General features: G+C 36.0%; 1 protein-coding gene across 2 annotated transcripts; it reads left to right on the top strand.

Moving 5' to 3' along the window:
- Positions 1-1,612: 1,612 nt before the first annotated feature.
- On the top strand, positions 1,613-4,581 carry LOC108456094 (polygalacturonase-like). Of its 2 annotated transcripts, none has more exons than XM_017754689.2 (10): positions 1,613-2,147; positions 2,243-2,374; positions 2,470-2,643; positions 2,763-2,783; positions 2,968-3,175; positions 3,335-3,416; positions 3,518-3,626; positions 3,710-3,826; positions 3,926-4,253; positions 4,332-4,581. In XM_017754689.2, the coding sequence occupies exons 1-9, from the start codon at positions 1,824-1,826 to the stop codon at positions 4,139-4,141; spliced, it is 1,383 nt and encodes a 460-aa protein (XP_017610178.1). In that variant the 5' UTR covers positions 1,613-1,823; the 3' UTR covers positions 4,142-4,253; positions 4,332-4,581. The 2 variants fall into 2 exon arrangements, with proteins under 2 accessions (XP_017610178.1, XP_052875434.1); XM_053019474.1 differs by having other exon boundaries at positions 1,615-2,147; positions 3,518-3,630; positions 3,714-3,826.
- Positions 4,582-24,917: the final 20,336 nt, after the last annotated feature.

The following is a 24,917-nucleotide window of genomic DNA, read 5'->3' as shown; positions in this document are numbered from 1 at the left end:
ATGGCTCAAAATTATATGAAAATAAAATTACTTAATTCAAAAATTGTACAAAAATAATCAAAAACAATCTTAATTTTTTTCATAGATGCCACTGTGGCCACTAAAATTATAACTTACGATCAGGATTAACAATCTTAATTACGTGACATGAAGGAAGAACTCTAAAATCCCAAAGTAAGCATTTTCATGCTTTACAAAATTACATCATCATAACATAAATATATAATTGTGTCAAAATTTATATAAAAATTTAAATACATTACCAATATATAAATTTGTATTTAATTCAATCACCATAATAAATTATACAAAATATGAGATTAATTAAGACACAATACAAAAGCAACGCAAACACATAATTTATTATATAAATGGAATCATTATAATACATTAACAAGTTATAACCTTACTCTTATATATTAATTTAGGATCACTTTAGAATAGCTCGTAAAAAAATTTCCTAACAACATTGAGCAAATAAGTGCTCTCTCATTCTTCTTCAAAAGTAGAAACACATGTCTTTATATATGCATTGTAATACTTTGTAAATGAAAAGTGTGATTTGAATGAATCTCTAAAATTCCACCTCATGTAAATCTCTTATTTATGGAATAAAATAAAAGAGATCTTCTTGACTTTAACTTCTTTAAAATTAGTATCTCTTTAATTAAGGTAAGTATATCACCAGACCTGTTGAAAATTTTTCTTGATTTAGTCTCTTCTCAATTATAATATCAAACAAATAAGTTGCATAACATTCGGTTGCAACTGATATTGCATCTGAGACATGCAATTGACAATAACAAAAACAACTAACGAAACTCGAATTGAGACAGAGTAGTGCAGAATAGAAATGAATGTATATATTCAAGCGGATGCCTAATTACAACTAATGTTGTATCTAGAACGCACATCTGGCACTACCAAAAATCAAGTCGACAGAATAAGGTTAAATATATTGGACGAAAATTACTTTTAAAACTTCACATTCATAATAAATTGAAACACAGAATCAAATATTCCAACGTTCCCCACCATCATTCCTAACAAGATGATAAAATGAGCACCCAAAACAAGGCATGTGAAAGATTGGACGTATCTAAGAGTTATCTCACCTTGGTATGTATCATTTTCATTCATTATAATGTCATGCAATCAATTCTTTTTAAAGTCAATTATTTATTACACTTAAATTGTTAAAAGATTTTATTTCAGTATTTCATGGATTAAGATTGCCAAACTATTTTACACAGTACATTCTTCTTTCTGACCTTATCAGCATTTGATTGGTAGGTACCCTTATCCATATTTCGGTATATCTGTCAAACATAAGTTCACCAAGTACATCATACATGTATAATTCAACAATATATGGAAATAAATTAATAATATTCAATATTTTAATATAAACAATCCAAATACTAATAAATGATTTTTAAAGTATGACGATTTTAAAAATTACACATTCATATGAAATTTGGATATATTATTAAAATTATTTTAAATATTTAAGATGAACAAAAATAAAACCGACTTTAATTACCTCCAAATAATTTTTTATTAATCTTCAACATTGAATGATGTTGGAGTTAGAAAAGGCAGAGATTATTTCGTCTCAATCTCTCATATCGTAGACCATACCTCAAAGAGTGTTGCCCAAAGACACCAAGCAATCTCCCTTCTCTTAGTATTTCTTTTTTTCTTTATAAATATAGAATCTCATCATTAAACTAACTCACAACCATACCAATTCTCCCCTACCTTTCATAAGATTAGTTTATTTCTTTTTCTTTTATTCTTTTCTCTTACAAAACAAGACGCAAATGGATGGACAAATTAGACAAGTAGTCGTCCTATATTTCATAACCATTTTCTCTTTATTCTCACGTTACAACTCTTTGGAAAAGGACCCCCCTCCTCCCTCTTATAATTACTTTGAAGACCTTGTATCCGCTGGATATGATCCACAAGCCTACCCTTCATATTTCACCACCACCATTGATGATGGGCACTTTAAGGATTTGATCTCACAAAGGACTCAAGTTATTAGCCAGCTCCAGAAGTTAGGTGTCATATCAGCACCATCAACTAAAACAGTTAATGTCGATGATTTTGGAGCCACCGGTGATGCCACTCAAGACACTCAGGTTAGATCACACAGAAATATCTATATAGATGTGAAAGTTCATAGCGTTCATAAAATTCAAAGGGTGTTTTATGTGATAATCGATGATGGTTTCAGGCATTTGAGAAGGCTTGGGAAGAAGCTTGTTCGTCCAAGGGTGAAGTTGTGCTTGAGGTGCCTCAGGGAAAACGCTATCAACTCAAGCCTATTAGATTTTCAGGTCCCTGCAAGTCTAATCTTACAATCCAGGTGAGGTTGAAAACCCCCCCATTAATTTAGTTATCCCCCTCAACTTCAACGCCAAGCCAATGATGGATCATAATCCATTTCGACCAAAATTGCAGATATATGGAAGCATGGAAGCATCTGATGATATGTCAGACTACAAGGAAGATACAAGGCACTGGCTTATCTTTGATAGTATTAATAATCTGTTAATTGAAGGTGGTGGAACTGGAAAAATTAATGGTAATGGGAAGATATGGTGGCAAAACTCTTGCAAAATCAATAAAACTCTTGTAAGCTTACCCCCCCAAAAAAATTTTCTCTATATTTGCTTCAGGTTTTATTTATGCTCTTCCTTTCTCTTATCAACTTTTTAATCATTATTTGTTTCTTTTCTTTTATTGTTTTGCAGCCATGCAAGGATGCACCAACGGTAGGTTAAATGAGTCGTTTTTTCTTTTATCATCCAGCTTTTAAAGTTACAAGAAAGACTGAGAAAATGAAACATGAGTCTAGTGAAGTTAAAAAAGTTTTATTGTCACTCTATTAAATACGAGCTCGAAAATTTTTAATTATAACATAATTGTGGTGGGGTAAAATATAAACTGTCGTTTCAGGCTCTCACCTTCTACAATAGCAAAAACTTGAAAGTTCAAAACTTGAACATCCAAGATGCACAACAAATTCATGTTTCTTTTGAAAAATGCAACGGTGTTCAAGCTTCTGGTCTTGCGGTGGCAGCCCCAGAGAGCAGCCCCAACACCGATGGGATTCATATCACTCGTACTCAAAACATATGGATCACAAATTCTGTCATAGGAACAGGTACTGTACATGGACCGAACTTGAACAATCATATATGGTCTTGGCCCATGGACACCTTTAACAGAATCCCACCCAAAATTCTACAATTTATTATTATTATTATTATTCTATATTGATTTTGCCTTGCATGTTTTTTGTTTTTAATGTTTTTAACTGAAGGTGACGATTGTATCTCCATTGTAAGTGGATCCAAAAATGTGCAAGCCATGGACATAACTTGTGGCCCTGGTCATGGAATCAGGTCTTTAACCCTAAATTTTATCGCCCTTTTTTCTTTTTTAGATTTACTATGTTTCTATATACGTTACTTACATCTATCCGATTGTTATGATGGGAGGCCAGTATTGGGAGCTTGGGATCTAAAAGTTCAAACGCTTATGTCTCGGGTGTGACTGTGGATGGAGCTAAGCTTTCTGGAACCACAAATGGTGTGAGGATCAAGACATGGCAGGCAAGTGAAGCTTTCTAAATAATATCTACGATATCCATTCAAGATGTGTTTTAATACAATATTGTATGATTAATGATGAGCAGGGAGGGTTAGGAAGTGCAAGCAACATCTTATTCCAGAACATTGAAATGAATAACGTCAGCAACCCCATCATCATAGACCAAAACTATTGTGACCAAGATAAACCATGCAAAGAACAGGTGACGCAAACCTATGCTAAGTGTTTGTTTATGTATGCAAAAGAGTAATCTACTGTTGACTCTAATATATATGAACTCGATTATGTTGAATTTGTGCAGAGCTCTGCAGTTAAAGTGAAAGATGTGGTGTATAAGAACATCAATGGGACTAGTGCTTCTGAAGTAGCAATCAAATTTGATTGCAGCAAGACTCATCCTTGCCAAGAAATTTTGCTGCAAAATGTTAAGTTACAGGAACAAGGAGATAGAACTGCCAAAGCTATCTGCAACAATGTTAAATTGACTGAAAAGGGAACTGTTTTCCCACAATGTTAAATTGGCCTTCACATGTGGAATAATAGATATACAATATATATAAATGTGTGTCAATAGTAGAATCTTAGATTATTTGTTTATAGATGTGGAGAAATGAAGAAATCAGTTTTAGGTGAGACAATTGCTTCATTTGTTGAGCTTGAGATCCTTCATTTCCCCTTGCTGTCTTATGATTTGCTAATTATTTCAGGTTTATATATATGGGATTAGAAGTGCTTGGAGGACTCACTTACAAAGCTACTGAGATTGTTTCTCATTACAAGGACTAGGCTGATTCTGTAAATTAGTACTATATTTGAAGAACAATAAAACAACGTCTTATTTAGAAATACAGACAAGGCAGATTGTTTATTTGATAGGGGCCGGATCTACTGTAATAACATTGTTGTAAAATCTAATTATGTATATCTCTCTGTCTTATGAATAAAATTAAATTCCTACATCGTGAGATTTGTTTACGTTCTACAGGATAAATCCTCATTCACTTTCAAGCTGATTAAGCAAACAAATTTATCAGTTATCCCCATGTCTAATGTCACAAGGACCGCAAATTCTCTTCATTAAACAGACGATGTTACTTACCCATGTGTAGTACATAAATAATTAACTAAATCATCAAGATTGGAATAATAATGTATTTTGCATATTTGTAGAATTTTGTTAAAACACAATAATAATAAATTTATTAATTAGTAAATAAGAAAATTAGTTGTCAAGAAATCAACAAGGGGTGGATCTTTTATCCTTAAGGCTAAGTGTTATATCATTAATTCATTCGTTACACTCCATTAACTATATCTAATTAGAAGTTAACTTTGAGATTACTATTTTAATTTAGTTAATTACTTTTTATTCCTTCATATCCTTTCTTAATGTTAGCATTGACTACCATCCTTAATTGGTACTTCTAGAGTTGGTTAAACAAAGTTGTGAATTAAACTCAATTTTCATGGTTACGATCCTGGGAATGAACTATGTTTAAAGTTGATATATTTTAACAGTACACTAGGAAGTCATCAGATATCCATAGGTTGACTTGGGAGAAAGACTAGTTGAAGAAGGATTGTGAGGCTTGGATGGCTTTTTTTTGACAAGTTAAGGTGATCATATGATATACAGGTTAAGGCCAACCTGGAGATGAAAAAGCTATTGGAGAATTTTGACCACACATTCACAACAAATGTTCAGTGAAAGAGGCTTTGGTGAAGGAAAAAGCTGCAAGTGGAGGAGGCTAAACACCTTCAATGGAGCTTGGATGTCAAGGAAGATCACGCGAAAAAGATGCTAGAGTTGAATGATTGTTATCTTCAGCAAGCCGCGAATCTTGAAAAGTGAATGGCAAAGGAGGAAGGAATCCCTTAAGGAGCAATTTGCTGAGCAAGATACTAATGTTGGGCTGTTATTTTAAAGGGGGAGATTAATAAAGGGAAGCAAGTTCATTTCATCCAAGACTTGACAACGTTGCATCTTCAATTGAACCATGATCCTTTTGATGTAAGCGATGTTTAATCTTACCGCCATTAGAGAGTTTTTGCCCGGAGTTGACATGCACAATCCCTCTGGTCCAGAATGCGAGCTTCTGAAGTCTCAGCTATCAAACTCTAGTGTACTTTATCATCTGCCTTCTACTCCCCAAGCTATTGATGATGGCACTACTTTTCTCATCGAGGAAGTTGCTGGAGTCCACCCTACTGGAAACATTGTTAATATTATCGATTCCCCTTGAATCATTTTTTTATAATCTTTTACAAGTTAATAACATTTTTTTTTCTTTTTTGCATACCATTCTATTTTGCTTTTAGCATATATTGGTGTTTTATTTTTGTTTATATATATGCATGTGTTGGGTTGGTAACACATGTGGTTCGCAAAATCCTTTTTTTTTTTATGCGGTGAACCATGTTATGTGACGTAGAGAGATCATGTTGGATGATTTAAGAAATATTCAACGCATTTGCCAAATGTGCTCATAAGTTGTTTCCTTGAAAGGGGAACTTTTTATATTGGATTTGATATATAAATTTGAATTCAATTTATTTTATGCTTATGGTGTATGCTTGCTATTGCTTTTTCTGCGGTAGTTTTGCCTGAAAAGGCTAGGTGCCCTGCCTATAAGGCACCTTTGCTTTTGCTTTTGCGTTCTTATTGGTGCATTGGAAACTTCTGGGTGCGTGCCTTGAACTGCATTTGGGGTGGTGTTGTGGTGTCAAGTAATCCTTCAATTGATTACTTGTCAGAGGATGGGCATAGGGTATCCTTATTGCTATTTATTAGCCGACTCCCCATTTCCCCCATCAAGTCTTCCCTAAAATGTGTTGGCAATGGCAATTGCATAGTTTCTGTTATAAGTCTTGCATCTGCATCTATTGGGGAGAACTAAGGAATGATCTTTTTTTCAGTGTAGAGAACTAAAGTGGAGAGCAACTTCGTTGATGTCGAGATAATCTTAGTCCACTGCACAAGGGAGAACTAAAATGGTGAGCAGTTTCATTAATGGCGAGGAGAAAACCATAGTCTGCTGCACAAGGGAGATCTAAAATGGCGAGTCACTTCATTGATAGTAGGGAGATAACCATAGTCCACTACATAGGGGGAGCATTTGGGAGATTTACTTGTATCTTTGTCTCGCATCCCTCGAGGTCACTTGAAGAGTACCATTAGAGCAAAGTAGGACTGAGTCCATTCTCTCGGCATCAAGGAGGGGGTAGCTCCTCGATGATTGTGATGAAGAGACCTTTTGGTTGGAGCTTCATTTTGTTGGAAAAGTCTAAGGAGAATTTGGCGAGCTTTCGCTCCCTTAATTTGTTATAGTTGACACATTGGAGAACAAGGGGCTTTAGGCCGTGACGATGAATTCTGGTGAGGTTGTCAATGGAATGCCTTGGGCATCTTTTTTGTGGTGTTGCAGTAAAAACAACTCTGTGAAGTTAAGACCATTAAAGGTGCTCTTAGTTCCTTTCCATGCTTAATAAGCTTAAACCTGAAGAGGTTGAGCAAGATGTCCCTAGAAGATGTGAATAAACCTAACGAAATGTCAAGAGGGGTCACTACTTTAGTGTCGTGCACTAGGGCTACTAGAAGTAGAGATTAGGTTGGGGCGAACCCCTCAATGGTAGCTGCGTAGAGGAGTAGATTCCATCAATGTGTAGCATATCCTGAAATAATATTGATAAGGACTTGTTAAGTCCACCTTTCAAGATATCATATGGCCTCCACATCGTGTTTAGTCCACGGTTAGTAGAATTACCAATAGCCGTAATTTTCTATTGTAGAAGCCCAAATTGTTCGGGCCCGATTATATCAAAACCCAACCAATTCTCTAAACCCACTAAAATCCTTAACCCATGACCCATTTACATCTACCCAAACTCATTACAAAACTCAAATATTAAACCCAATTCAAAAGCCCATTAAGTCCCCCCAAAAAAACCTAACCCCCCAAAAAAAAAAAAACCTAACCCCAAAAAAAAAAACCAAGAAACCTTAGCCACCTAGCCACTTTCCCACTTGCCCCATTTTTCCTCCCATTTTTGATATCCATTATCTACCACCACCCCCTACAAAATAGAAAAAGAAATAATAGAAAATCATATAAAAGATGGCTATAAAAGGCCATTCAAAATCATGTAAGGAGGGGATTTTTAGAAAGATTGAAAAAGGAAAAAACACAAAAATCCCTTCAAATTTTGAACACAAAAAAAACATCAATAAAAAGGTTGCATTTTTCTTTTTCCTCTTCTTCGAATCTTTTTCTTTCTTTTTTGTGTTGTTTTTCTTTCTTTATATATACATATATTGTTAAGAATTTTTTCCGCCACCATGGGCGGTGGCGGCGCCATGATTTAGCGGCGACCGACAATCGGCCGGTGATCGGCCCCCCTTGGCCGGATTTCCTTTCCCCCCTCTCTTCTCTCTTCTTTCCCCCTTCTTTTTTTTTTAGGTATTTTATATATATTATGTATATATTTTTTAATGCCATTAGTTATATATTTCTTATTTATATATTCTTAAATACTATTATATATACATATATATATATATTTTAAATACCACATTGTGTATATATTATTATTACAAATTATTACTATTGCTAGTATTATTATAACTATTATTATATTAGTGTATATTTTATGTACATATGTATATATATATATTTATTTATTTATATATTGGTACATATCATTATTTTATATTATTGTTGTAAATTTTTATGTATATATTTTTTATGTACGTTTCCTAATATTTTCTTTTATTATAGATATTATTATTATTATTATTACATACTTTTATTATATGCATATATATATATGTATTTTTATGTACATATTATTATTTTATATTATTATTACTAAATATATCATTTTTCTATTTTATTATTAGTACATGATTTGTTTTTATTTTGTAAATATCATTATTATTGTTATTCTAATATTCTAGTATTCCATGTTAATATTTTTCATTAATGATATTATTTTTTTAAGTCCTTTATCTATTTTAATTTCTCACTTTAGGAATATTTTTCTCATGTTTTAATTAATTTCAAAAATAAGGCAATGTACGGTTTAATATTAAGCCATCGATTTCATCGCTATGTTGGGTGAAATTAAATGCTTGTGTTAAAAAACAGGACACCCTTTCTAAAAAATCGAAAACTAAAATTTTCATTTTTCAATCGGATCACGATTAAATATTATATTGAACTCGTATCTTTGAAAATCAAGTCAACACATGTTTATGAGATACCAATTTTGAGCGTCGCGAGGGTGCTAATACCTTCCTCACAGAATCGACTCCGAACCCCAATTTTTCTCTAGACTTTCACGTAGACCTAAATTTGGCCTTCTTTTTGTTTTAAAATAATTTTATTAGGTGTCCGATCACACCTATAAAAAAGGATCGGTGGCGACTCCCCTTTAAAAAAAAAAACGAAAGTCGGTTTTTCAAATTTCCAATAAATTACCTCAATTAGCGACCGAAAGCTAAATTTTTTTTTTTACGTCGCTACAGCTGGCGACTCCACTGGGGAGCCTATTTGAGAGTCGAGTCGAATTAAACTCGCGTTGTCAAAATTTTCAAAGTTCCTTGTTCAAATTAACGTTTAGTCGTGATCTTCAAATTTTTTGTTTTCAAAAAAATCATGCATTTGCATCGTGTTGTTTTTCAGCTTTAAATTTTTGTGATTTTAGTTTTGGTTTAGTTTTTTAAATAAAACGTAAAGGTTTGCAAGTTTCTCCCCACACACCGTGCACGTGCATTTTTGTTGCATAACATGAGCTCTATACCCGGGCTTCGTCTCTGTTTAAGTGAAAGTAAACGCTACGCCTTCGTGAGTTAACTCGTCCCTCCGCACAGGCTAGTGAATACTTTCGGGTTACATATGACTTATGCTTTCGTGAGTTAACTTGTCCCTCCGCATAGGCATAAGTAAATGTAATCCCTCGAATTGAACTCGTGAGTCTGTGATGGGCTATGACCGAGGCTTCGTACTAATCTTAGCAGATGACAGTACGGACAATTCGAGTACCTATCTAGAACGAAAACCGCATATAATAAACTATACGAGCCACCTAACTAGAGCCATGCCGAACCTCCACTCGTTTAGTAGTCACCGAAATAAGTACACGGGAAAAGCACATCTTACCTTCTATTTCTTTTACATTTGTGCTTTCTAAGCAAGGGAATCGAGTCCACTGGACCAAGTAGCTTAATTTGTTAGATTTTCCACAGTTTTTCTCTGTTTATATGTGTTGCGCTAACCAATGTCGTTTGTCTGTATTTTTATTTTTCATCATGCATCGAAGGCATCTTGTTAGGAAGGTGTTGATTAGAGATTGGTTGCCAAAATGGGTTTCTAATGGAGGAGTCAATTATACGAGTGACCAAACGTTGTGTAATACTCCTTTGATTAAGGAAATGCCTAAATAGGGGCTATCTTGAAATTAACACCAAATTTTGCATATTCATTCATGATGACATTCATTTGACATTCATGCATTCATTCATGCATTCATTCATACATTGCATATCCCATACTCGGTCGTAGAAGATAAAATATATAATTCGCAGTTGTAATACCACAAGATCGGAACCACGTCATCCAGTATAAAACGCTACCGACAAGCTAGAGTAATGGAGGCTGAATTCAATGAGAAAATTGAAAGGATGGAAAGGGCTCAAAAGGAATTACAAGAGCAACTGGCCAAATCGCAACAAGAAACGAGAGACCTAATGGTGAGATCTCGAGAGGAATCACTCGAGCAAAGAGATCGAGATGGCCAAAATAATGGAGATGATGACAACTTTGGTCAAAGGAAAAGGACCCGTCAGAACCCGATGTTATGGAACCTCGGTCAAGAATTCACCACGATCGGGATCCACTCTATCCCCGGATTCACTCCACCACCCGCATATACAACACAAAGAGGGTATACTCAAGGGAACCCACAGTCTTGGAACAACGACCTATGCCACCGCTCCACCCACTAATCAGGGCAATGATTATTCGTGTCGAACCGGGGCAAGCCCTGCGATCCACTAGTTCCGGATCCGGACGACCCAATGAGAGGTAGCCAAGTTGAAATTGGATAATCATGATGCAAAATATAGAAGTCTAGAGGAAAGACTCAAAGCAATAGAAGGCACTGAAGTCTTCTCCGCACTAGGTGCCAAAGAACTCAGTTTGGTACCTGATCTAATCTTGCCTCCGAAATTCAAGGCGCCTGATTTTGAAAAGTATGATGGGACAATATGCCCAAAAGCATATCTCATCATGTTCTGTCGAAAAATGACCGGTTATGTGAACAAGGATAAGCTACTCATACATTGCTTTCAAGATAGTCTAACAGGGTCAGCTCTTTGGTGGTACAACCAACTTAGTAGAGAAAAGATTCGATCTTGGAAGGACTTGGCGTCTGCATTCTGCGAGCAGTACATGCATGTATCAGATATGGTGCCAGACCGGATGACCTTGCAAATAATGGAGAAAAAGCCATCAGAGACATTCAGACAGTATGCGCAGAGATGGAGAGACATCTCGGCCCAAGTGGAACCCCCACTAACAAAAACGGAGATAACCGTTCTCTTTATCAACACCTTAAAGGCGCCGTTTTATGACAAACTAGTGGGAAGAGCCACGAAGGAGTTTGCGGATATTGTAATATCTGGTGAGCTCATAGAGAATGCCGTCAAGAGCGGTAGAATGGAAGGTTCAGAAGGTTCAAAACGGGTAGCGCCTATGAAGAAGAAAGAACCAGAAGCCCATATGGTGGGAATGGGAAACCGTTATGCCCCTAATCCATATCCAAATCAACCCCGACCTCGAAATTATCCACCTCCAAATTTCTATTATCCTCCTCAAACCCCTTATTACCAAGCACCACCTCATTCCTATCCCGTTTACGCCACGAACAGCCAAAGACCTATCACCTCATTCCCACAAAACACTATACCCGTTCAAAGCCAACCCAGAAATGAACTAAGACCAGCAAGGCCTAATCCCGAGAGACCGCGGTTTACTCCCATCCCTGTGCCGTATGGGGAATTGTACCCAAAACTTTTGGAGAAACAGTTAATATCCCCCCATTACATGGCACCCCTTAAACCTCCATACCCGAAATGGTACGATCCAAACGCTAGTTGTGCATACCATGCCAGGAACCAGGGGCATTCTACTGAGAACTGTCTTGCTTTCAAGAGGAGAGTTCAAGGACTCATTGATGCGGGCATTTTGCGATTTGATGGTACTGGCGGTACAACCGGGAATCCATTCCCAAACTACACTGAAGGGAATGTGAGCGCAGTAGGAGAGGAAAACGAACGGAAAAGTAGAAGATGGGTTTCTAAAATAAGAACACCTCTGCAGAAAATCTGGGAGGTACTAGTTGAAAAAGAGTTGCTCTATCGTCTTGACGGAGTATTCGAAGGAAAAGATGCAAAAGGTCACAGTTTTTGTGAGTTCCATGGCGTTGAAGGGCACGACATTCAGTCCTGCGATGAGTTCAGAGGATTACTACAAAGTATGATGGATAATAAGGAGATTGGGATCTTTTATAAAAGCAAGGAGGCCGATAGAGGAGAAATATGCGCTTCTGACAATCAATCATCAGGTTTCCCATATAGCGTTGACCGACCGTTAATAATTTATTATGACGCGAAGAAAGAGCCGGTGAAGCCCAAAATGATAATCGAAGTACCATCTCCTTTCCCTTATAAGAACAATAAAACAGTACCGTGGAGATACGATGTTAATATTTTCATACTAGAAGTTGAAAATTCCAAAGCCATAACTGAAGATGTGGGAGAGGTAGGTCATTTTACCCGAAGTGGACGGTGCTATTCTAAAGAAATTGAACCGGTAAAGAAAAGTAGTGACTCGAAGCAAAAAGGGAAAGCAGTGCTGCACGAAGTCGAAGTCGAGTAAGAAATTCCACCCGTGCAAGAAACTAAAAAGCCTGTGAACGAGGAAGAAGCTCAGGAATTCTTAAAATTTATCAAGTACAGTGAGTATAGTGTGGTGGAACAATTAAGCAAGCAGCCAGCAAGAATCTCAATTTTATCTCTACTCTTAAATTCAGAGCCACATCTGAACGCTTTGCTGAAAGTGTTAAATCAAGCTTACATAGCTAACAACATATCCGTTGAGAAGCTTGATAGGTGGGTAAACAATCTGAATGCGGACAATTTCATCTCTTTTAGTGATGATGAGATACCGCCAAATGGTAGAGGCTCAGTGAAAGCGCTGCATATCACGACTCGCTGGAAGGGCTACATAATACCGAACGTGCTCATCGATAATGGTTCAGCGTTAAATGTTATGCCATTGGCCACGCTTTCCAGAATACCGATGGATTTGTCCTACTTAAGGCCTTGTCATTCCACGGTAAGGGCATTCGACGGGACGAGGCGCGAAGTCATAGGAAAGATCGAAATCCCTTTGGAAGTGGGCCCTTACATTTATGATGTCGAGTTCCAAGTCATAGACATTACACCCTCTTATAACTGCCTTTTGGGAAGACCCTGGATCCATTCTGCTGGAGCAGTCCCATCATCCCTCCATCAAAAGGTGAAATTTATCATGGACAGTTGTTTGGTCACTATCGAGGGAGAAGAAGACATTGTCGCATCTGTCTCTGCCGATGCACCGTACTTGGAAGTGAACAAAGACGCATTGGAATGTTCCTTCCGATCCTTTGAATTCGTCAATGCCACTTTTGTTGTTGAGGGAAACAGAATTTCGGTGCCAAAACTGTCGAGAAATACTAGAATGGGTGTCAAATTGACCGTAGAAAGGGGAGCTCGAGCGAGAAGAGGTTTAGGAAGATATCTGCAAGGAATAGTCAGGGCTTTAAAGCCAGTGCACCACAGGGCCCGATACGGTTTGGGGTTCCAAATGACATGCGTCAAAGAAGAAGACAAAGGAAAAAGATCGGGAAAGAAGGATTGCAAGAACTTTGGGCGAGAACCGAATGGGAACCAATAGAGTACCCTCCTTTGTCAAAAATATTTACATCTGCGGGAATGATGTACCCGGGGCAAGATGGTCCACAAAACACGCTATGGTTAATTGAAAAGGGTCTTCAAAATGTCAGTATAAATGTTATTGACAAAGGGGCTGATGTGAGTAAAGACGTCTCGAGGATACGCCCTTGTCCCCCTGGTTTCATGTTGAACAATTAGACTGCCGAGAAGCTTCTTGTAGTTTATAAGTCTTCAGAGTAATGCCAAACAGTAACCTTCTATTGTGTCCTTAGATATAATAGAATTCTTTTGTAAGAGCGTGCATTCGCTCTTTATCATTCAAATGAATATCAATGAAGATGCATTTTGTCACGATTTTTTTCGCATTATCGCTAATTTCATAATTATTTTCTCATTTCATAGCCTATACTCACATTTGCCTCATTGCCATGACATGACATTTCTTTGTTGGTTCCAATACTTGGATGCCCCTCTATAGCTTCCTTTTCCATTCAACTTTCAGGTGCTCAGATATTGACGACATGAATAAGCCCGTTACGAATCTTGAAATTGATTTTGAGAAGGCTGTTCGCTTAGGAGAATTTGAAGTCGAAGAAAATGCTGAAGATTACGTCTCGTCTCCTGAATTGTTAAGAATGGTGGAACAAGAGGATAAACAGATTTTGCCTCACGAAGAATCTGTGGAAATAATAAATTTGGGCACTGAAGAGAGGAAACAAGAAGTGAAGATTGGGACTTCTATTTCAGAGAGTTCCAGGCATAATTTGATCACCTTACTCCACGAATACAAAGATGTTTTTGCATGGTCATACCAGGACATGCCAGGCTAGATGAAGATTTAGTGGTCCATAAGCTCCTATTAAAGCGAATGCAAGCCCATCCAAAGAAAAATTAAGACGGATGAGACCCGAAATGTTAAAAATAAAAGAGGAAGTCAAGAAGCAATTTGATGTCGACTTCCTACAAGCCTCAAATATCCGAATGGGTGGCTAACATAGTCCCAAAGACCAAAGAAAGATGGCAAAGTACGAATGTTCGTGGATTACCGTGACTGAACCGAGCAAGCCCAAAAGATAATTTTCCTTGCCACATATTGATACGTTGGTGGACAACACAAAAAAACATTCATTGTTTTCTTTCATGGATGGATTCTCGGTATAATCGATCAAGATGGCCCCGAGGATATGGAGAAAACTACCTTCATAACAATGTGGGGAACGCTCGCTACAAGGTGATGCCATTCGGGTTAAAGAATGCTGGGGCAACATATCAGAGGGCTATGGTGACATTATTCTATGACATGATGCATAAAGAACTAGAGGTCTACGTCGATGATATGATTGCTAAATCTCGAGGAGAAGAAGAGCATGTAGTGAACCTCAAGAAGTTGTTCGAAAGGCTGAGAAAGTTTCAGCTAAAGCTTAATCGAGCCAAATATACGTTTGGGGCTACCTCGGGGAAATTGCTAGGCTTCATTGTCAGTGAAAGAGGTATCGAGGTTGATCCAGATAAAGTAAAAGCCATTCAAGAGTTACCACCTCCACGCACGCAAAAGGAAGTTAGAGGATTTTTAGGGAGATTAAACTACATCTCCTGATTCATCGCTCAACTTACCAACCAATGCGACCCAATCTTTCGGCTTCTTCGAAAACATAACCCGGGAAATTGGAATGAGGAATGTCAGGTGGCCTTTGATAAGATAAAGTAATATTTGTCTAGTCTTCCAGTGCTAGTACCGGCAACTCCGGGGAGACCATTGATATTGTATTTGACCGTGTTTGAAAATTCAATGGGTTGCGTACTGGGGCAACACGACGAGTCAGGGAAGAAAGAAAAGGCGATCTACTACCTCAGTAAAAAGTTCACTGAAGATGAGGCAAAGTATTCATCCATTGAAAAATACTGTTGCGCTCTGGTTTGGGTAGCTCGGAGACTTAGACAATATATGTTGTATCACACGACATGGCTAATTTCAAAGCTGGACCCAATAAAATACATGATGGAATCGCCGGCACTATCAGGAAGAATGGCACGATGGCAGATCCTCCTTTCGGAATATGACATTGCCTATGTAAGTCAGAAGTCAATAAAAGGGAGCGCAATAGCTTAGCAACTCGAACAACGGAGGATTACGAGCCATTGAGATTTAATTTCCCAGATGAAGACTTACGGAAAAAGAATGCGAGTCACCAAAAGAGAAGTCATGGAAGATGAGCTTTGATGGTGCATCGAAAGCATTGGGGCATGGGATTGGAGCAGTCTTAATATCGCCAGAAGGGAATCATTACCCACTCACTGCTAGGCTGAATTTCTTCTGTACCAATAACATAGCGGAATATGAGGCATGTATCATGGGACTCAGTGCAGGTATTGAACGAAACATCGAAGCTTTAGAGGTATACGGAGACTCAGCCTTGGTGATTTACCAAATCCGTGGATATTGGGAAGTGAGAGACTCGAAACTGGTTAAATACAGAGATCTAGTGACAGAGTTGATTAAAGAATTCGAAGAAATAACTTTTAATTACCTCCCACGAGAAGAAAACCAATTGGCTGATGCCTTGGCCACTTTGGCTTCAATGTTCAAAGCAAACTGAAATGCGAATAATGCCTCTTCAAATGAGCATATATGAAGCCCCTGCACATTGTTTCAGCATCGAGAAAGAGACAGATAGACGGCCATGGTTCCATGATGTCTTAGAATATATCAAGAATCAAAAGTATCCCGAACAAGCAAACAAGAACGATAAAAGAACAATCAGAAGAATGGCAGCAGGATTCGTTCTTGATGGGGACATCCTGTACAAAAGAGGAAAAGATCAGATGCTTTTGAGATGTGTGAATGATGTTGAAGCCAGAAAAATACTTGAAGAGGTCCATGAGGGAATTTGCGGAACGCATGCCAATGGTTTCACTATGGCCAGGAAGATTATGAGACTCGGATATTACTGGCTGACGATGGAAAGCGACTGCATTAGTTTTTCCAGAAAATGCCACAAATGTCAAATCTACGGCGATAAAATTCATGTAGCCCCTTCGCCCCTTCACGTCATGACTTCTCCGTGGCCTTTTTCTATGTGGGGCATGGATGTCATAGGGCCTATTTTCCCGAAAGCTTCTAATGGATGTCGATTCATTTTTGTGGTCATTGATTACTTCACAAAATGGATAGAAGCCACTTCGTTTGCCAATGTGACCAAGACTGCAGTTTGCAGGTTTTTTAAGAAGGAAATCATTTGTCGATATGGTTTGCCTGAAAGAATCATTTCAGATAACGCCATGAATCTGAATAACAAGATGATGAAGGAAGTATGCGAGCAATTCCAAATAAAGCATCATAACTCCTTGCCTTATCGCCCAAAGATGAACGGGGCTGTTGAAGCAGCCAATAAAAATATTAAGAGGATCATTGGGAAAATGACTGAGACGTTTAAAGATTGGCACAAGAAGCTTCCATTTACTTTGTTTGCATATCGCACATCTGTACGAACATCTACGGGAGCAACTCCTTTCTCTCTGGTTTATGGAATGGAAGCTGTGCTACCTATCGAGGTTGAGATCCCTTCTCTACGAGTCTTAATGGAATCGAAGTTAGAAGAAGCAGAATGGGTACAAGCTCGATATGATCAGCTGAACCTCATTGAAGAAAAGCGTCTCAGGGCAATTTGTCACGGGCAGATGTACCAAAAAAAGAATGATCGCAGCCCATAACAAGAAGGTACGACCAAGAGAATTCCATGAAGAAAAACTCGTGCTGAGAAAAATTCTTCCAATACAAAAAGATCTGCGAGGGAAATGGGCACCAAACTGAGAAGGACTGTACGTCGTAAAGAAGGCATTCTCAGGAGGAGCTTTGATCATTACCGAGATGGATGGGAAAGAGTTGTCGAATCCAGTGAACTCAGATGTTGTGAAGAAATATTATGCTTAAGATGAAAACCCGAAAAGGGCATCTTAAAAAAAAAAAAAAAGGGATCAAGGCGAAAACCCGAAAAGGGCGTCTTGATTAGTACAAAAAGATTAGGATGAAAACCCGAGAGGGCGTCCTAATGAAACAAACTTGGCGGTCGAATGATAGGTCAAGCAGTGAGGCTACAATATTTGAAGCATTTTTGAAAGCTCGAAATCTTCTACGCAAGAAGCTGCACTCGAAAAGATTTTTGATTGAGGAACGAGGAAGAGCTCATGTGTTGAATATCTAGAGCATTTGTATCCATTGAATACGATCCTTTCTTTCTTTTTGACATTTTTTACTCTCATTGTTTAACTTGCTTTGTTTGCCACATTTGAAATAGATGAATATGAAATATCATTTTTGTCCCTATCTGACCTTTTTCATGTATCTCATTATGTGTTTATTTATATGATAAATGGTGAAATGACATACTCTAAACAAAAGAAATGTTAAGCATTACCTGGATGAAAATTTGATAAGCACAAGAGTCTCAAAGTAAGAACAAAGTTCAATCGAGGCGTAAGAGTGATATCGAGAAACGTCGATTACTCGTGAAGCTTGAAGACAATTATAAGGCTCAAGAGAAAGTCGAGAATCAAAGCAATGAACACGATCCTCAACAATCGTGGCTAAATGGACATACGAAAAACATGCTTAAGGAGCACCGCATAATCATGTAGGCATAAAAGCATTTAAGACAAACATGTGCATATCATGATAACATCATACATGGCATATACAGTACTCCAATGAGAGCAAGAAATCTTGAATGAGAGTCGACCGAATCAAAGGAAAAGACACCGAGTTCTACCAAAGGACGTGTTTTGGTATTTTGATGTTTTTAATTCATGCTTTTCAAGGAAATCAACTCATATTGCGAGAGATGAGTTGAGCCTCAAGACACGTTGAGGTATTTTTAATTTTTTTTCAAAATCAACTCATATTAGAGAAGTGAGTTGAGCCTCGGGCACGCCGAGGTATTTTTAGTTTATGTTTTAAATTGACTCATATTGCGAGAGGTGAGTTAAGCCTTTTAATTTTTGTTTTTCAAAATCAACTCATATTGCTAGAGGTGAGTTGAGCCTCGGGGCACGCTGAGGTATTTTCAATTTTTATGTTTTAATTTCAACTCATATTGCGAGAGGTGGGTTGAACCTTTTAATTTCTACTTTTTCAAAATCAGCTCATATTGCGAGAGGTGAGTTGAGCCTCAGGTCACGCTGAGGTATTTTCAATTTCTGCTTTCAATTTACGTTGTTCAAGAATCAACTCATATTGCGAGAGGTGGGTTGAACCTTTTAATTTCTACTTTTTCAAAATCAGCTCATATTGCGAGAGGTGAGTTGAGCCTCAGGTCACGCTGAGGTATTTTCAATTTCTGTTTTCAATTTACGTTGTTCAAGAATCAACTCATATTGCGAGAGGTGGGTTGAACCTTTTAATTTCTACTTTTTCAAAATCAACTCATATTGCGAGAGGTGAGTTGAGCCTCAAGACACGCTGAGGTATTTTCAATTTCTGTTGTCAAAAAAATCAATTCGTATTGCGAGAGGTGAGTTGAGCCTCGGGACACGCCGAGGTATTGTCAATTTTTGTATGTTTCAAAAATCAACTCATATTATGAGAGGTGAGTTGAGCCTCGGGACACGCTGAGGTATTTTTAATTTTGTTGTAAAAAAATCAACTCAGATTATGAGAGGCGAGTTGAGCCTCGTGTCACACGCCGAGGTATTTTCAATTTCCGTTTTCAATTTCGCCTTTCAAAAAACAAAATCAACTCATATTGCGAAGGTGAGTTGAGCCTCGTGACACGCCGAGGTAATTTCAATTTCATTGTAAAAAAATCAACTCAGATTATGAAGCAGTGAGTTGAGCCTCGATCACACGCCGAGGTATTTTCAATTTCCGCTTTTCAATTTCGCCTTTCAAAAAAAAATCAACTCATATTGCGAGAGGTGAGTTGATCCTTGGCTCACGCTACTGAGCTATTTTCAATTCTCGTCTTTCAAAAAATCAACTCATATTATGAGAGGTGAGTTGAGCTTCAGATCACACACCGAGGTATTTTTCAATTTATATTTTTCAAAAAAATCAACTCACATTGCGAGATGTGAGTTGAGCATCGGGTCACATGTCGAGGTATTTTCAAAATCTGTTTTTCAAATTTTGTTTTCAAAAATCAACTCATATTGCGAGAAGTGAGTTGAGCCTTGGCTCATGTGCTGAGCTATTTTCAATTTCTGTTTTTTTTCAAAAAAATTCAACTCATATTGCGAGAGGTGAGTTGAGCTTTTTAATTTCTGCGAGAGTTGAGTTGAGTCTTTTAATTTCTATTTTTCAAAAATCAACTCATATTGCGAGAGGTGAGTTAAACCTCCAGTCACATATCGAGGTATTTTCAAAATCTGCTTTTCAAGTTAAGTTTCAAAAAATCAACTCATATTGCGAGAGGTGAGTTGAGCCTTGGCTCACGCTCTAAGCTATTTTCAATTTCTGTTTTTAATGTCTGTTTTTAGAGAGTCAATTCATATTGTGAAAAATGAGTTGAGCTTAAGATCACATGCCGAGTAGAGAATAAAGATTGAAGTCGATCAAGACGCCGATTCGCTCCTTAAAGTTGCAAAGAAGTTGATCGAGGCATCGATATTGCCTTTCAAGTCGCAGAAGAAAAGACCACAAACCTTATCTCACTGAAGCGATAGAATAGCATATTGAAGTTGTAGATCTTATCTTTCTGAAGTTACAGTGAAGCGGATCAAAGCCACAAATCTCATATCCTTGAAGTTACATTGGAACAGATTGAAGCTACAAGGCCTTTCTCCTAATTTGCAGTGGATTGAACCAAAGCTACAAGATGCGGTGGACTGAAAAGGGACTAACTAAACAAGAAGAGTTCCAAAGCAAGTCAAGACCTAGCAAGACCGGGCAACTTTGGTCTTCCTTGAAAGTCTTTGCTCTATTATCGTTGCACGACAATGAGCAAAGAGGGCAATTGTAGAAGCCCAAATTGCCCAGGCCCGATTATATCAAAACCCAACCAAACCTCTAAACCCACTAAAACCCTTAACCTATGACCCATTTACATCTACCCAAACCCATTACAAAACCCAAATATTAAACCCAATTCAAAAACCCATTAAGCCCCCCCAAAAAAACCTAACCCCCTCCAAAAAAAAAAGAAAAACCTAACCCCCCAAAAAAAACCAAGAAACCCTAGCCACCTAGCCATTTTCCAACTTGCCCCATTTTTCCTCCCATTTTTGATATCCATTGTCTACCACCACCACCTACAAAATAGAAAAAGAAATAATAGAAAATCATGTAAAAGATGGCTATAAAAGGCCATTCAAAATCATGTAAGGAGGGGATTTTTAGAAAGATTGAAAAAGGAAAAAACACAAAAATCCCTTCAAATTTTGAACACAAAAAAAAAATCAATAAAAAGGTTGCATTTTTTCTTTTTTCCTCTTATTTCGAATCTTATTTCTTTCTTTTTTTGTGTTGTTTTTTTTTCTTTCTTTATATATACATATATTGTTAAGAATTTTTTTTCCCGGCCACCATGGGCGGTGGCCGGAGCCGGCGACAAGCGGCGACCGACAATCGGCCGGTGATCAGCCCCCCTTGGCCGGATTTCTTTTCCCCCCTCTCTTCTCTCTTCTTTCCCCATTCTTTTTTTTTAGGTATTTTATATATATTATGTATATATTTTTAATGCCATTAGTTATATATTTCTTATGTATATATTCTTAAATACTATTATATATACATATATATATATATATTTTAAATACCACATTGTGTATATATTATTATTACAAATTATTACTATTGCTAGTATTATTATAACTATTATTATATTAGTGTATATTTTATGTACATATGTATATATATATATATATTTATATATTTGTACATATCATTATTTTATATTATTGTTGTAAATTTTTATGTATATATTTTTTATGTACGCTTTCCTAATATTTTCTTTTATTATAGATATTATTATTATTATTATTATTACATACTTTTATTATATGCATATATATATATATGTATTTTATGTACATATTATTATTTTATATTATTATTACCAAATATATCATTTTTCTATTTTATTATTAGTACATGATTTGTTTTTATTTTGTAAATATCATTATTATTGTTATTCTAATATTCTAGTATTCCATGTTAATATTTTTCATTAATGATATCATTTTTTTGCGTCCTTTATCTATTTTTAATTTCTCACTTTAGGAATATTTTTCTCATGTTTTAATTAATTTCAAAAATAAGGCAATGTACCGATTTAATATTAAGCCATCGATTTCATCGCTATGTTGGGTGAAATTAAATGGCTTGTGTTAAAAAACAGGACACCCTTTCTAAAAAATCAAAACTAAAATTCTCATTTTTCAATCGGATCACGATTAAATATTATATTGAACTCGTATCTTTGAAAATCAAGTCAACACATGTTTATGAGATACCAATTTTGGGCGTCGCGAGGTGCTAATACCTTCCTCGCAGAATCGACTCGAACCCCAATTTTTCTCTAGACTTTCACGTAGACCTAAATTTGGCCTTCTTTTTGTTTTAAAATAATTTTATTAGGTGTCCGATCACACCTATAAAAAAGGATCGGTGGCGACTCCCCTTTTAAAAAAAAAACGAAAGTCGGTTTTTCAAATTTCCAATAAATTACCTCAATTAGCGACCGAAAGCTAAAATTTTTTTTTTACGTCGCTACATCTATTATTTGTGATTTTTTCGTTCTATTATACTATTTATGTTATTAATTATATTATTTAAATTTATATTTTATTCATTATTAATTTAGAAAATAATAAGAGAAAACGGAATTTTATTTTTAGCAACTTTTATGATTTGGATTTTGAAAATAGTATAGTTTTAATATTTTGATCATAACTTGAATTACTGACCTTCATTTTAGGTTCATAATAAATCAGTTCGAAGAAAATTAAAAGATTTATCTAAAATTATTTCACAGATGAAGCCCAAAAATATTAGAAAGACGTCCAAAAACGGCTTGAAAGTTTAATGAAAAAATAGTAAAAATAAAACCTAAAAATAATTCTTCTTTATTTAATTAATGTCACTTTTATATTTTCTCTATTATATTATTTTTGTCCTATAAATAAACATGATTAAGTGAAAGATTAGGAGATTCAGACCTAGTCATTCTTAGTTTTATCTTGTTTTCTATATTTTATGGCTTTCTAAACCCTCTTTTCTAGTTAAAGTAATATTCGAAGTTTGATTCTAAAATATTGTGAGATCGAATTGCTTTTAATCTTTCTTTGATCCTTAGTATTTGCATGTTTTCTTGTTTAATTATAATTGTTCAGGTTTGTTAAATATTCTGCTAGTATCAATTGATAGCTTAGAATTATTGTTTTGTCAATAGATAACTAGTCGATCGATTAATTTCTAACATTTGCGACCACTGCATGATTATTTGTATAGTATGGACATGCGATCTAACTTAAATAAACTCTGATAATGTGTTTGTTGGTTTGAATTGTGTCTCTTTCGTTCTTAAGACTATTGGTAAATTAAATTCTTAACCGATCATTATAAGGTTGTTAGTCAATAAGAGAAGTAATTAATGGTGATCGTCTTAATTATCGAGAAGGTAAAAATAAATTAGGTTATTAGGCGATGATCGGTGACTATAACTAATTTTTTAAAAAATATTGAAATCATCTTTGCATTAATGATCAAACCCTTGAATCAATTGAATAATTTACTTTGATTAAAGTTTTTCCTTATTAATTTCTTATATTTTATTTTATTATTTATTTTTAAGCTGAATTATTTTAATTTTAATTTTAATTCTAAATTGCCTTATTTATTTTTATTTTACTTGTTTGCTAATTAAAGAAATAAAATTATTATCGTGCCTGTGATACAACCCCTACTTGTCATTTTCCACTAATTCATTTTTCAAGTAAGTTTTATTTTGATACATTTAACAATTGTACACAAATCCACCAAAAATAAATTCTAAGTCTAAAAGCAAAATGTAAAATTCATTATATAAAGAGTAGGTCTATCCCATAGGGATTGGTTTGACCGTGTTCGAAATTCTCACAACCAGGACACTTCTTGAGCAATTTCATGCCCATGACTCTTGCAAATCTTGCATAAAATAAATAAAAGGGTTAAAGTAATACTAAATTAAATAAGTAAATAAAAATCGATTCTGAAATCAAATAAAATAGACTCAATTGATGAATATTCTATCCTTGGGTACAACATCAGTCTTGATTTTAGAATTAATTAACATATTACGAATGTTTTCTCGCTCACTACTAAGTTAATTATAGTAATCAAGAATACCTTAACCACCAATTTCCTTAATCGTAAATTAACTATAAGAACCACCTTACAATAAATCTTCACCGAAGGAATAACCCCAAAAGACACTTTCAGAATTTGATCCGCCAACAGCCTTGCTAATTAAAACAACCTAACTCTAATCAATGATGTCAACCGCACGAAAAATTAAATCACTTAAAACTCATATGTCACCCGAGTGCAATCTCAATCCATCCACTTAAACCATTCATAATTATAAAAACATAGAGTATATCCATGCATTTAGATCTTTAAACATGAGGAGTACTGCAGCTGCAAGAAAATAATTTTATTAAAAGATCTCTCAACCATTCCTAAAAACAGATTCATCAGCGTTACATAACATTGAGTGCAAGGGTAGAAATCCTGCCCGAGTTTTTCCCTATATTAGGTAGCAATGAAAGTAAATTATAAAAAGGGAAAGGTTAAGCTTGTGGGGGTGAGCTATGATTGCAAATGTAGCAGTGAAAGCAAAGCTTAAACTAAAGGTAATCACTTGTCCTTTGATCAATCAAGCTTTGGACATTGCTTGATCGGATGAACATGTTTTACATGATGCTTTTAGTATCAATTTGTTTCTTTATGAAAAAGTAGCAACGGTAAGTTTTCATGGTCGGATCTCATAAAATCTTGTGAAATATTAGCTTTTGGAAAAGCAACATTGAGTTTTAAATTCAAAAGGCTGTAATTACTAGAGTATATGATATGCTTTTTCAGATGGTGGCCTCCTTTGTGCCTTGCTGTTGCAATGCCTTTTGACCACTGTAGATATGGTAGGAAGCATGCACGCATGATTTCCGGGCTAAAAATTTATCCTAAAGTTGCCAACATATAGCACATATGAAAAATGTCATTGATGGCTTTTTGGTAGGATGGTTGAGAGGGACCTGATATCTTGAGTTAAGACCTAACCTCACTACCACTTTAGCTAAGAATAACATGTAAATAAATCACAGGGGTAAC

The sequence above is a fragment of the Gossypium arboreum genome, chromosome 9 (genome assembly GCF_025698485.1).
Source record: "Gossypium arboreum isolate Shixiya-1 chromosome 9, ASM2569848v2, whole genome shotgun sequence".
NCBI classification, from domain to species: Eukaryota; Viridiplantae; Streptophyta; class Magnoliopsida; order Malvales; family Malvaceae; genus Gossypium; species Gossypium arboreum.
Note: the sequence above shows the minus strand (reverse complement) of the source record. Positions and strands in the feature narration are given on the sequence as shown.